Here is a 13,022-nt window from a genome sequence, read left to right on the forward strand (position 1 = left end):
GTAAATAGACAACACAGCAAAATCAGGAGACATTAGACTGGAGATTGAAAAAAAAAAATCTGGCTTGAATGTATGTCGGAGACTATTATGATATTCTGCGGGCGGGGTTCACAATTTATAATCGTTTCCAGGTGTTTCGGTAAAGGCGTCTGTAACATTCGAAGGATCCAAAAAAAAAGAATACAGCTCACTGAAATTAGATCGTTTTCGGTTCTGCCCTGTCAAGTGAGCCACTGTAGACCCCGCCCCCTCACGCTGCTCGGCCAATGGCGAGTCTGAGTAGAAATCTTGAGCCTTGCAAAAAAAAAAAAATTCAGTAGTCTGTGAAAGCATTTCAGTCATGTATATGAGAGTACCTTATGTGTATTTGTGAAATGTTTTGAGTCCTCGACAGTTGGTCCAAGGTTTTATTTGTAAAAATGTGCGGCGGGGTGGATCAAATTCACTTGTAGGCCGCGGGGTTAGTTTGAGGACACATGGACGGGGAAATTCACGCAGAGAAAACTTGTATGAGGTCCCCAAGCGGCGGCTCGGTTCCATTTCGTGTGGCGTCTCATTTTCCCTCTCAAATTGGAGGACAGTTTAGGAGAGCTCAAGTTACCAGTGTCATCATCTTGTGATTTGTGTTTGCCGAGTATTAAACAGGTCATTGTCCCTTTCGTGGTGCGGCCCGGCCGCTTGGAAACATGAGCGAAGTTGACAGAATTGAAATGTTCCCGCAGTGATAAGGGAGAAAGGCACACTAATGGTCGCAGAGGTCAGACGACTGTCCCCTCCTTTCTCTCCCTGCGCCCGTCTGCAAGTGTGCGCGCGCTGAGGCGTGCATCCGGGAAAGGGGGATTAAGTGTTGGTGGTCCTATTAGGTCGTCTCGGTTATTGTGTATTGCCATCGCCGCCTCGGGGACTTTTTGCTTCGTGTATGTATGTGTGAGTGTGAGTGTACTGACCTGGATAATTTTTTTACAGGAATTAAAAGCTACTGCGGGCATGATGAGGTCATACTTAGTTGGAACCTTCCAAATACTGTGTGTGTGTGTGCCACCCCACCCCCTTTACTCTCATGTCTGAGTGCAACAAAACCCGCTGAACAGGGATTCCAGCTCCGACCTCCCTGTGTGGAGTTTGCATGTTCTCCCGGGACCTGCGTGGGTTTTCTCCGGGTGCTCCGGTTTCCTCCCACATTCCAAAAACATGCGTGGCAGGCTGATTGGACGCTCTAAATTGTCCCTAGGTGTGAGTGTGAGTGCGAATGGTTGTTCGTCTATGTGTGCCCTGCGATTGGCTGGCAACCAATTCAGGGTGTCCCCCGCCTGCTGCCCGAAGACGGCTGGGATAGGCTCCAGCACCCCCCGCGACCCTAGTGAGGATTAAGCGGTTCAGAAAATGGATGGATGGATGGATATTAAAAAATGTCTTCCCCAAAAAATAATCCATAAAATAATTTTAGAGCCGACAATGACACTCATGTTGATAAACTAACACTGAGTAGCCGTCCTATGTATCTCAATTTCCTCAAGATCCACCATCTAAGTGCATCGTTTGGTGTCCTTTCGTCCAAAGCGTTTATGATGTAGATGTTTAACATTACATAATGTTGCATTTTCAAAGGCCCCTGCGTGTGAAACATTTTAGAACCAGATAATATGCTTACAAACAAGGCGGCAGATGAAAATTCTAAAAAAAAAATAAAAAAAATTAAAAAGAACAAGAGATTATGTTTATCTTGTTGATATTTAGCATTGTAAGTGGATTAGCGTTCGATGGATACGCGGCATGACGTCTAGTTTTGCATTTGTCTTTATTTTGGATTACAGGTATTTGGATGATCCTAATGCGCTAATGTTCTGACAGTGCAATCCCAACGGTTCCGGCGTTATGAGATCACGAAATAGAGATGAGGAGCGTCAAAACAGTCTCCGTGCTTTTGTGATCAACAGGATCACCACGACGCCACGTCTTGTTCTTGTGAATAATAGTTTATTTTTTTACTGTATTGAGGAGTATATTAAAACGGCAATAGAAAATGCACTCACGCGGTTTTAATGAGCTGAGTGTGGATATTAATACTCATATTTCTGAGATCCCCAGACAGACGCTTTGGCTATATTTGCGTCACGAATGACTGTTACCATGGTATTTATTTTGGCAGGAATATCAAAGTCTTGATATAAACGCAAACACGCTCAAAGTTGGTGGTATTTCGACAGCCCCCCCCCCCCCCCCACATGTGACATTTGCTTTACAGAAGGCTGCACAGTAATAGACAATGATAAATATGTACTTTTTTTTTACTTTTGCACCCCATTCTTTTACAGAATTGATGTTTCGTTCTTTTCATAAACTCGAAAATGATGGACTTGAATGAACTGAAATCAGCGGTTCATACTCAGATAGCAAAGAGCCGACCACAAAACTGACGACTTGTCCGTTATGCCAAAGGGGCGACCGAGGAGCCCGAAGTCATCCCCGACCCCGCCAAGCAGACGGACCGCGTGGTGAAGATCGCCGGCATCAGCGCCGGTGTCCTCGTCTTCATTCTGCTGGTGCTGGTAGCCATCTTATTGGTCAAGAAGAGGTGAGTGACACAGACCCGAAACCTTGGCGTCGCCTCACCGTGCGCACGCATGCGGGTGAAAGAACGTGCCAAGACGAAAATGTGCACATTCTCTTGTTGTGTTCATCTCGATATTTGCTGTCGTAGCACCATCCTTCATTCATCCATCATGAACGTTGATCTCCCTGTAGAGGCACTCTTGGTGATAGATTTTTTTTTTTGGGGTGGGGGGGGCTGGCGGGGAGAATACACTTGATACAAGTCTACCCCCTCACTTCAAGAAACAACTACTTGAAAGAGAGAAATTTACACCACGGCAAGATGCTCAAAGTCAGGTTAAGTAATAAGCAAGCGATAACGAATAAACGTTTCGTATCGAGAGAAGTGGAGGAGACGGAAGAGACCGCAGCTACTCTGGAAGAAACATATGCTGAATATTTAAAGGGGTCACCGGGCCCACCAAGGGGCAGACGTGAGCCCCCTCAGTCAGAATCATCTGATTAACAATTGTAATATAGTCTACAAATACAAAAACAAATTCATATCACACGCGCGACACAAAGTACGTATCATGTTGCCAGAAAGGTCATGACTGAGCTCACTCGGGTCATGTGGTTGGATCAATATCGTTCATGCAGCACAGTGCAAACACGCAGCCATATCCGTAATTATACATACTGTGAGTACCAAGTGGTCCAAAAAAAAAAAAAAACATCAGCCTGCTGCTTAAGTGTCTAAAATATTTTTTCGCCGACTGAATGCAACATGGAGGCGCTTGTATTGCTGTCGGTCATAGTTTGGTGCACAGCATCACCATGTGGCGAAACGGAACAACTACAACTTACTAAAGGTTAGCCGCACTCTCCAGCAGCAGCCCCTTTTTTCAAATGTGAACAAGTGAAATGAAATGTTGAATGTTGATGCCCGCAACAGTTGGGTTGGAATGCTTTTTTTTTTGTCTTTGATTTATGAGAATGTGGATCAAATGATCACCACTGTTTTCTGGTTGAGAATCTTTGGGGAGATCAATATCCATCGTCACTGAACCTTCTTAGAACTTTGAGCAATACTGCATCTTTAAAATGGTGGGACGAAGATGGCAAAGTTTTGACCCCCACACTTGTTAAACATCCAATCGATCTCTAATCTTGAGGATGAATCGTGGCAGCAAACTATTGCAAAGGATGGTTACAAAGTGGAAACCGGAGAAAGGAAGTCTAGCGGCTTGTATTGAGTTCATTGTGACCAGTCATTTGATTCTTTTGGAATTTGTTTTCAGCTTTGAAACTGATTTTTTTTTTTTTTTTTTTGCAAAAGAGCCCCCTAGTATTGCAAACAATCTTTTTTGTTTGCTTTTTTTTGTTTTTTTGCATGACCCAAATATGCTTTCTTCTGTTTCTGTTGTTGCTGGTTGGTTCCTGCAGGGACAGTATTGTCCTCATTTGCATATTCATGACCCTTATGTCTCTTTGCTTTCTGATTGGCTCACAACCCCAGGAGGACCTACTATTCGTACTCTTATTACCTGTAAGTAAACAACAAGCGAGCCAACAGTCAGCGGTGTCCAGCTGCCGATCTCTTACTGGGCTAATTTAGTGGCTAGATGTTGTTCTTTTTTTTTTTTTTTTTTTTTTAAAGATGCAGTATACTTTTTTCAAGAGAAAACACACATTTTCAGCTCTGACCAACCAGCCAAAGCCATCCTCATTGACGCCCTGCCAGGGTGGGGGACAATTCACTGCCGCCTCAGTCATAGCAGCTCGTCTTCACATTCGAATCTTTCACGTATTCGGTAACACGGAGCGAATGGAGAAAGCGGCGACACGTGCACAAAACCAAACCGGAGATCGTAGTCCAACTAAGACTGAACTGAATGTGAATTGCCCTCAGCCCCGGTGTCCTCCACATATGCTCCAAAGTCGCTCTGAAGCAGACGTCTCGCTTTAAGGGCCCAAGCTGTCTACAAAGCAGGCCGGAGTGGGACCACACGGGCCCGACGAGCGTGTTATTTGAAAAAAGAATGCTGCACTTGTGACTTGTAGCTCTTGTGTGCATGTAGTCATGTGACCATCCATCCGACCATCAAGTCACAGGTATCATGGACACTAAAGTCTCTTTGCTGACAGTGGATCTGAACCACTGCGCCCTGTTCTTTTTTTTTTTTATGGGAGTCCTTTTGTTTTGCTCCTGTGGTGGTTCCGCGTCTTCTCCGCACGACTTGTTTTCTCTCTGCTCTTGAAGCCTGCTCTCGGTGGCCTAAAGTGGCAACGCCAAGTGAATCAAATTTGACCAATCTCTCCGTAGTTGTCCTGTTCCATGAACCAGATATTTTGCGTTACTTGGTCGGTACAGAGAGTGTGGCTCTGTGGGTGCTTTGCGTGTGTGAGACCTTCGCTGTTGGTGTATTTTGAGGACAAATGAGGTCACAGAAGAATTTTTTTTTTTTAAAGTGCAGCATGTTTCCCACCTGGCTACCGGGGAAGAAGTCAGAGTCGTATCAGCGTATCAGTCTGGCAACTTAGTGAAACTTTCCAAGGGGAATTATTATTGGGTTCACCTCGAGCGTTTTGAAGACGTGGTTCAGATTTGATCAAATTTCGGCCGGCGCCGTGTCAGTAAATGGGATGCAAGTTGTCTGAACTGATACGTACCACGGCTCAGGGTGCATAACTTGCTTTGTCATGCTCAAAGTCTGCTCAGGTCTTTGTTCTCATTGGATTTTTAATTTTTTTTTTGTACTGGGCCTCCTGGGAATTCCGTTTCACTATTTACATCTCAAATTGTTTTTTTTTTTCCTCCTTCTGTGAAACACTTTCCTTTTAACACCTTTTCTTTCTGCGCTTTTTCCAAACACTTCTTAGTTTCACTCTGTTGTATGTCAACAGCCTTTGGAGAGAAATAGTAAGGTGTTCCGACGAAGATGCATCTCTTCCTCTCATAATGCTCGACTCTGTCCGACCTGACCCTCAACGGGATTTCTAAAATCAGTAGCGTGTTGAGTCAATGCTGTGCCTTGCCACCTTATCTCCTATCGGGAGTTTTCAAAATGCCTGCTGTCAGATGAAGAAATACTTTAATCTTGAAGATCCTTTGACCGGGCGTTTGAATGTGTTTTTTTTTTCTTCTGGCAGCACACCTACTAAGAAAGGTTTTGTCTTTGGCTAACCTGAGTTCAAGGGTCATTTCGTCCCCCCCTTTGCTCCTTCAGTCGAGCCCGGTACATGCTGCCATCTGCTATTTCACATCTGCCATCCTTGCCTGTTTCTTTTCCTCTTCTTTTTTTTTTTCTTCCTCTCCTCTTTTCTTCTCCTTTTCCTTTGCATCTTGAATCGGCCACCTGCAGCCCACAGCTAGGCTAGATACTTGGTACGCTGCGTTTCCTCAGATAAGTGGCTATCTTCCCATTAAAAGCAAATATTGGAAATGCCTCCGCTACGATCGCCTCAATGCGTAGACGCTCACCAATGGTCATTAGAAGGTTACCTCAGCCCATTTGATCTCTGTTGCTCGCCAGTACATCAGTAGCGACTGAAACGAAATTTAGACTGGAGTACTCGTAGCAATTTAGCTTCAGAAAAGTAGCATCTGTGCTTGCGCGGCATTGTTGTGCATGTCCATTCTATTTTTTTTTTTTAAATCATACTTTTATTCAGTTGAAATTACTTTTAATCAATATCTGGACAATAAGTAGCCACTATATGAGGAAATCTGGTCTTTTTCATGTTAAAAAGCGACCATGCTAGCAGTGTCCTGCAGGCCAGCTGATGCCATTTTTAAAAAAATCCCTTAGACTGTTGTCTGACTCCGCTGGTGTTTTTGCGTCCCCCCCCTGACAGGAAGCTCGCAAAGAAGCGTAAGGACGCCATCGGAACCACCCGCCAGGAAATGACGCATATGGTCAATGCCATGGACCGCAGCTACGCCGACCAGAGCACTCTGCACGCGGAGGACCCCATGGCAGTGACCTTCATGGACTCGCACAACCACAACAGCAGATGTACCTTGCTTTATCCTTTCATATGATCATCATAAGTTACACGAAGCCGAATAGTCGTACAAAATCTCAACCTGTTGTTAAGCTTGCACTTTTGGCGCAGAGGATTCGTCTTACCAACACATCTGGACTCTGCAGACCAAATACATTGATCGGTTTCTTGTTTTTTCTGTTAGTGTTGCTTTTGCGCATAAAAGCGAAGTGGTCGAAATGCAACTTTTTGCACTCGCTAGTCAGACCTTGAGAACTCGTCGCGCAAAATCTCGTCTTGCCTCTAACACTCATTTGAGCGAGCGTGAAATTGCCAACATATTTCTTCACGGTGCTTCCTCCCCGCAGTGCCCAACGATCCGCTGGTCCCCACCGCTGTGTTAGGTGAGACCCCCCAATAGGTTGAATATGTCACACCTCTCACCCGTACGAATAGCCCGTAGCGGTCACCAGTCATCATCATCTTTCGTGAGACCCTGTCTTGTCTGTCGCCTTGCATCATTCAGCCCTGGTTTACTGTTAAAAAAAAAAAAAAAAAACAGTTCCCATTTGCAACTCATCGGCGTCCATCCCATCTCGGAGTCTCTTGTGCGTTGTACCGCCGGCATCTGTCTGTGCATTGGGTGGATAGTTAAGCTTGAACAACAAGGCGCTCGTCAAGTCTGAGGAGCGACAACAAATGTAAACACAGCGAAATAGACATTTCGCCTTGTGGCGCGAGAGCTCGAAAGACGACAACCGTCAATATTTCTCGCGTGAAAACTTAGCCCCTTACGGCGCAGCTGACCGTGTTTACAGTTACTTCAATCACGCCAAAGTCCGGCCATGCTTTCCGCTTTCCCACTGAGCACTTGGGATAGTGCGTGTAATTACAAACCCCCCACCGCCCCTTTGAGACCTAATTATTTCCACATTTTTAGACTGCTTTTGAGAGGCATGTAATTCCCCCGCTCCACAAAGCGGACACTGATGCTTGAGAAAAGAGGGGAGTGTGTTGTCAATACTGGCATCTGTGGTATTTATTCTGAACTCATGAAACCGTAGTTGTTTGCCGTTTTCATGCCTTGGGTTTAGTTTGGCTTTGACAGTGTAACACAATCGGTTGGAACATGCCCCCATGGCCTCCGAAACCTCCCAAGAGCCACCAAAACAGTGTTGCTCATGCCTTTCATAACCTTTAATTTGGACTGAAAGGTGTTGCTCCACTCTGTCCCGGCCAATCGCGTCACAGGACAAGGGGGGAGGGGGGGGGGGAGGAGCGGCAAAGTCTTGAATTAAAAAGACGCTGTCAGGTCAGGTTTACTGTTAATTGGCCTGGCGAGGGCAATAACAAATCTTAGCAGCCGTTAATGAGCTGACACGTCCTCGGAGCGGAGAAAAGCATCGGGTGGATGCAATAAACAACGTCATTTAATAAGTGGTTGCGAAGACGAGCCAGTTGGTTGTGGCGACCCCCGAGCTTGGGTATTATACGCCGTGTCAATCGGTGACTAATCTCAACTCGGGGAACTGCAGGCTAAGTAGTCTTCATCTGGATCGGCATCAATTCAGCGGCAAAGGAAGCGGTCAATTTAAAATTTAAAAAAAAAAAAAACGTAGGCTTTTTTTTGGGTGGGATAATCTATCAACGATGCTCACGTCCCCATTTCCTGTCAGTCTGGGAGGACATCATTCATTACATGTGCTTCTTTCAACAAACACCCTTGACGAATCAACCCCCACCCCAGTCTGACATTTTACTGACTTTTTTTTTCCTTCTTTTTTTTTTTTTTTTTTTTTTTTAACTGCTGCTTGGACATGTAGTTCCAATCACAGGTAGGCACCCAAATGCAAATACCAAGAAGCAAGTTACCAATAATATAAGTGGAAACAAATCTCAAGTTATTACCCCCACTTTTTTTTTTTTTCATGGGGGGGGAGCCAGCTTTAACTCTGAATAATCTCCCCCCGCGCAGACGAGAATCACAGTGCGTCGGCGGCGGAGAACAGCAGGCTCCTGGATGTCCCCCGCTATCATTGCGAAGGCACCGAATCGCCCTATCAGACGGGACAGCTCCACCCCGCCATCAGAGTGGCCGACCTCTTGCAACACATCAATTTGATGAAGACGTCCGACAGCTACGGCTTCAAAGAGGAATATGAAGTAAGTCGGCAAGAACTCTTAATCGGTGCTCTTGCTGAGTATGGCCGCGTTGTCCTGCCATTGGCCGGCAACCAGCCCCCGGCCGGCTCCGGCCCACCCGAGACCCTCATGAGGAAGGTGATGGCACATATGTCCCATTTCATGTTGTTTTCTGTTTTTGTGTGTGCTGTTGGTGATCCAGAGTTTTTTCGAAGGCCAGTCAGCAACGTGGGACGTGGCAAAGAAGGAGCAAAACCGCACCAAGAACCGTTATGGCAACATCATAGCATGTGAGCCAGTACATGTTTTTTTTTAAAGCATAAAAAAAAATTTGCATAACTTGTACGTTTCCAGGAGAAAAGAAGAAAGGGGGCCCTCACGCAAATAGAAGGAGAAACAATATTGACGCATTTTTGATTGGTTGTTTTTCTTTCACCGGCTCACATTTTGTCCTTTCCAAACTCGTCCTTCTGTTGTATTTCTTCAGATGATCATTCAAGGGTTATTCTCCAGCCCATCGAAGACGACCCCTCCTCCGACTACATCAACGCCAACTACATCGATGTAAGTGGAAAGGCGCCGAATGCTACTATTGGCTCCCAACGAAACCAACGAAACCACACTCCCTCGCTCGTATGTCAGGCCTCTATACTTTTTAATTGCATCCATTGCTCACTTTTCACGCATCCCACCACGTGCCGTGTGCATTCTTCGTAGTATTGTCTTTCGACGTCAAGTTCGTACCTTTCGTACTCAAACTTTGTTTGTCGATCACCCCTCAGCATTATCTTTTTATCATGCGTCATTCTCACCCACTTTCACTTCACAATTTTCACTTGATTTTCTTCTTTTTGGTTCTGTTTTTATGTAATCTACTGTCACCGGATTGCTTGCCGCCACTGACGGCAGACTAGAAATAGGACTAGTAGACCGGGCACTTCCAGCTTCATCAAATCTGTGATGATATCAAGACGGCAATCTCAGAATTCTCAAACTGAGCTCTAAAAATGTCACAAAAGGCACTCGGTCAAACGAGATGAGAAATCATTTGCTTCTCCTTCAGGATTTGTCCTTTCTATTTAATCTAATTCTAGTTTTGAGAATGTTTTTATTTATTTATTTTGGGGTTTCGTTTTTCTGTTTTTTTTTTTTTTTTTTTGGTCATGTCCATCCACATTTCACATCAATGCAACTTTTCTGTTTCCGGGTTGACGCTCACTGACATTATTGTGCTCTCTTTCTTTCCTTCCTTCTTTCTTCCACTCGTTCTTTCTGCCTGTGGCCTGGCCTGTAGATTTGGCTGTACAGGGATGTAAGTATCACTGTGGACTCTTCTCATTCGTTTTACATCCATTCATGCGCCAAGCAGCCGTCAAATGCTCAAGGCCAGGCTCTGTCTCCACTTTGCCCCATTTTGAGCTCTCGCCGTCTGAGAGCTCTCACCTCATCTCGCCCTGTTTTTGTTTTTTTTTTTTCTTCCTTCCCTCACTTTGCATCGCTTTCACTGCGCTTGTCGACTCCCTTTTTGTGTCTCATACCCTTTGGACATGACAGTCCCTTGTTGCCATGTGCACACGTGACGGTTTGGAAAGGTGACACGTTTGATCACACGGGTTCATTTGTTGAATATGACGCTCTTCTTTTTAAAATGTTGAGTCTTAAGTGTTTAAAAATGCACGGTAATTCAGTTCAATCGGACGTTATTTCATCCTCTGCTAGCCCATTCTCAGTGGAGAGCTCAAATTTAATTGGGAGTGTGAGTGTAGATCGCGGCGGTGATGCTCATCATGATGGCCCGATTGTAGGCGGGAGAAACCTGACCTGTTCTTTCTCGACAATCCCGTTGAAATGGACTGGGATTGAAAATCAGTAACCTCCGCTTTTGTTTTGTGCTTGCAGGGTTATCAGAGACCAAGCCACTACATCGCTACTCAAGGTGAGCCGCATTCAAGCAAATGACATCGACAACAACACAAACGGATGTAAAATGGAATATCGGTGGCCTAACAAAGCCCTAAAAGGTGAAGCTTTACGATTGCAGGTCCTGTGCATGAGACCGTTTATGATTTCTGGAGGATGGTGTGGCAGGAACAGTCCGCCTGTATCGTCATGGTGACCAATCTCGTTGAGGTCGGAAGGGTAAGTTGTGTTTTCTCCACCCGGGTGTTACAAATATTTCGCAATGGTTCCTATATAATTAACTCATTCAGTACCAGCTAATTCTAAGTTTTTGTGTGTTGGTTTGACGGCAGGTGAAGTGCTACAAGTACTGGCCGGATGACGCAGAGGTGTACGGTGACTTTAAAGTGACCTTTGTTGAGGTGGAGCCCCTTGCCGAATATGTGGTCCGCACATTCACACTGGAGCGAGTGAGTTGTCAAATGGTGTTCCACAGCTACTTGTTGGCTGTGTTGGAGGTTTTTTTTTTGGGGGGGGTTGTTTTTTATTTTATGTAGTGATCTATAGTTCATTCCACAGTCCAATGGGGGAGGGGGAATTTTTGAAACCGCATCCAGAGTACTATACAGTGGATAGGAAACGATTCCAAACAGTTTGCATGCCATCAAAACGCACGTATCGCGTTGAGATGTTCTTCACGTTTCTTTCTCCCCAGCGTGGGTTCAACGAGGTGCGAGAAGTCAAGCAGTTCCACTTCACCGGCTGGCCCGATCACGGAGTGCCGTATCACGCCACGGGACTGCTTTCCTTCATTCGCAGGGTTAAAATCTCCAATCCACCCTCCGCTGGGCCTATCGTGGTCCATTGCAGGTGAAAATAAAACTCGACATACCTTCAAATGCACACCCATGTGTGGATCGGCAATAGAAAAGAGCAATCCAAAGAGTTAATTCTGTGCCGTCTGTGTGCAGTGCCGGGGCAGGACGCACGGGCTGCTTCATAGTCATTGACATCATGTTGGACATGGCAGAGCGGGAAGGCGTGGTGGACATCTACAACTGCGTCAAGGCGCTTCGGTCCAGGAGGATCAACATGGTACAGACTGAGGTGACTGCATTACCCATCATCCATCTGCATCCACATGCTAGGGCCAGGCACGGTAAACAACCCACCACTGTTGGACTCGGGACACGCACGGTACAGGCTGAAGGGACTCCATCCATAACATCGTCCACCCGTTTTGTCTGTGCTGTTGACTCACCACTTGTCACGCTCGTGTTGTGAATGCAAACTTTTGGAACGCACTCCATTCACAGTACATTCATGTGCGTATATTTATAGTAGCAACGGGACATAAAGATGACAAAAACAGGATAGCAAGAGAAAAAACAAACAAAGAGGTTACATTATTTTTCTCTTTTAATTAAAGATAATGTGGTGTACTGTATATAAAAACTCCAAAGGTGAATTGAGACTAAGATTGGTTTCAGTTGCAAAATGAGGTTTTGCTGCCATCTGGTGGTTGCTAAAAGAAACGATTTGCATTCCGGGATCATTGCTTTCTTAAAATAGAATCGGAAGACATGTTTGTTTGTTTATTGAACATAAAACATATACAGTAATAGTTTGACAGAAAATAGGGTAGATAAAAAATTAAAAAGAAAGAAATCAGTCTTCATTCAACACAGTTATTATGTTCAAGGGAGTATAGTGAATGAATCTATTATATTATGAATAAGATAAATCTTTCCTATGTTAGTATCGGTGCGCTCTATTCACACTCACTGTTAAATGTGGCTTTCTTGATGACGAAATTCTTCCTTTGGATGAAGCGAATAACAAAGCAGAGTTCTTTTTAAGAGAGACAGCTATTTTTAAGACCCACCCGGATCTAATTTGTAATGCTGCGTTCCATGTTTTGACCCATTTATATGTAAGTTTGTAGACGAGTGAAGTTTAATTTTAATCCTGAGTCGTGAAATCGGAGAAGCCTCCTTCAATCCAAATGATTTGGAAAATAGTACTTTGAATTTTCATCAGTCATCGGCATAACTCCACCTGCCACCTGCCACCTGCCGCCTCTCACTCAACGTCTGTTTTCTCACCTCCAACGAGTTGTTGTGACCAACGATCACTGTGTTCTTGGAAGAGTGACGATAAAACACGCTTCCTCGTATGCCTTCCCCAGGAGCAGTACATATTCATCCACGATGCCATATTAGAGGCCTGTCTCTGCGGGGAAACGGCCATTCCCGTTTGTGAATTCAAAGCTGCTTTCTATGAGCTCATTCGCATCGACTCCCAGACCAACTCGTCCCACCTGAAGGATGAGTTCCAGGTAATAAGATGTTATTGACTTGACTTGGCTGTTCAGTTTCACCCTCCACGCATGGTCCAGGCACTCAAAATCCACAACTTCCGCCATTTGCAACGGAGCTCACGCCACCGCATCGTCTCTCTCA

General features: G+C 45.1%; 1 protein-coding gene across 10 annotated transcripts in view; it reads left to right on the forward strand.

The window, feature by feature from the left end:
* The window catches only part of ptprk (protein tyrosine phosphatase receptor type K), a 70,351-nt gene that overhangs the window by 51,812 nt on the left and 5,517 nt on the right, over positions 1 to 13,022 (forward strand). For 2 of the 10 annotated variants that reach the window (XM_052052498.1, XM_052052500.1), the window contains exons 21-34: positions 2,440 to 2,575; positions 4,052 to 4,081; positions 6,391 to 6,551; positions 6,888 to 6,923; positions 8,495 to 8,682; positions 8,864 to 8,951; positions 9,149 to 9,294; positions 9,956 to 9,973; positions 10,561 to 10,597; positions 10,703 to 10,800; positions 10,914 to 11,030; positions 11,276 to 11,430; positions 11,532 to 11,667; positions 12,749 to 12,898. In XM_052052498.1, the coding sequence (XP_051908458.1) occupies positions 2,440 to 2,575; positions 4,052 to 4,081; positions 6,391 to 6,551; positions 6,888 to 6,923; positions 8,495 to 8,682; positions 8,864 to 8,951; positions 9,149 to 9,294; positions 9,956 to 9,973; positions 10,561 to 10,597; positions 10,703 to 10,800; positions 10,914 to 11,030; positions 11,276 to 11,430; positions 11,532 to 11,667; positions 12,749 to 12,898 (1,496 nt within the window). Of the gene's footprint in view, positions 1 to 2,439; positions 2,576 to 4,051; positions 4,082 to 6,390; positions 6,552 to 6,887; positions 6,941 to 8,494; positions 8,683 to 8,863; positions 8,952 to 9,148; positions 9,295 to 9,955; positions 9,974 to 10,560; positions 10,598 to 10,702; positions 10,801 to 10,913; positions 11,031 to 11,275; positions 11,431 to 11,531; positions 11,668 to 12,748; positions 12,899 to 13,022 lie in introns of those variants that run through there. The other 8 variants (XM_052052499.1, XM_052052501.1, XM_052052502.1 and 5 more) reach the window with 8 other exon arrangements.

Source organism: Hippocampus zosterae, chromosome 19 (assembly GCF_025434085.1).
Source record: "Hippocampus zosterae strain Florida chromosome 19, ASM2543408v3, whole genome shotgun sequence".
Taxonomy (NCBI): Eukaryota; Metazoa; Chordata; class Actinopteri; order Syngnathiformes; family Syngnathidae; genus Hippocampus; species Hippocampus zosterae.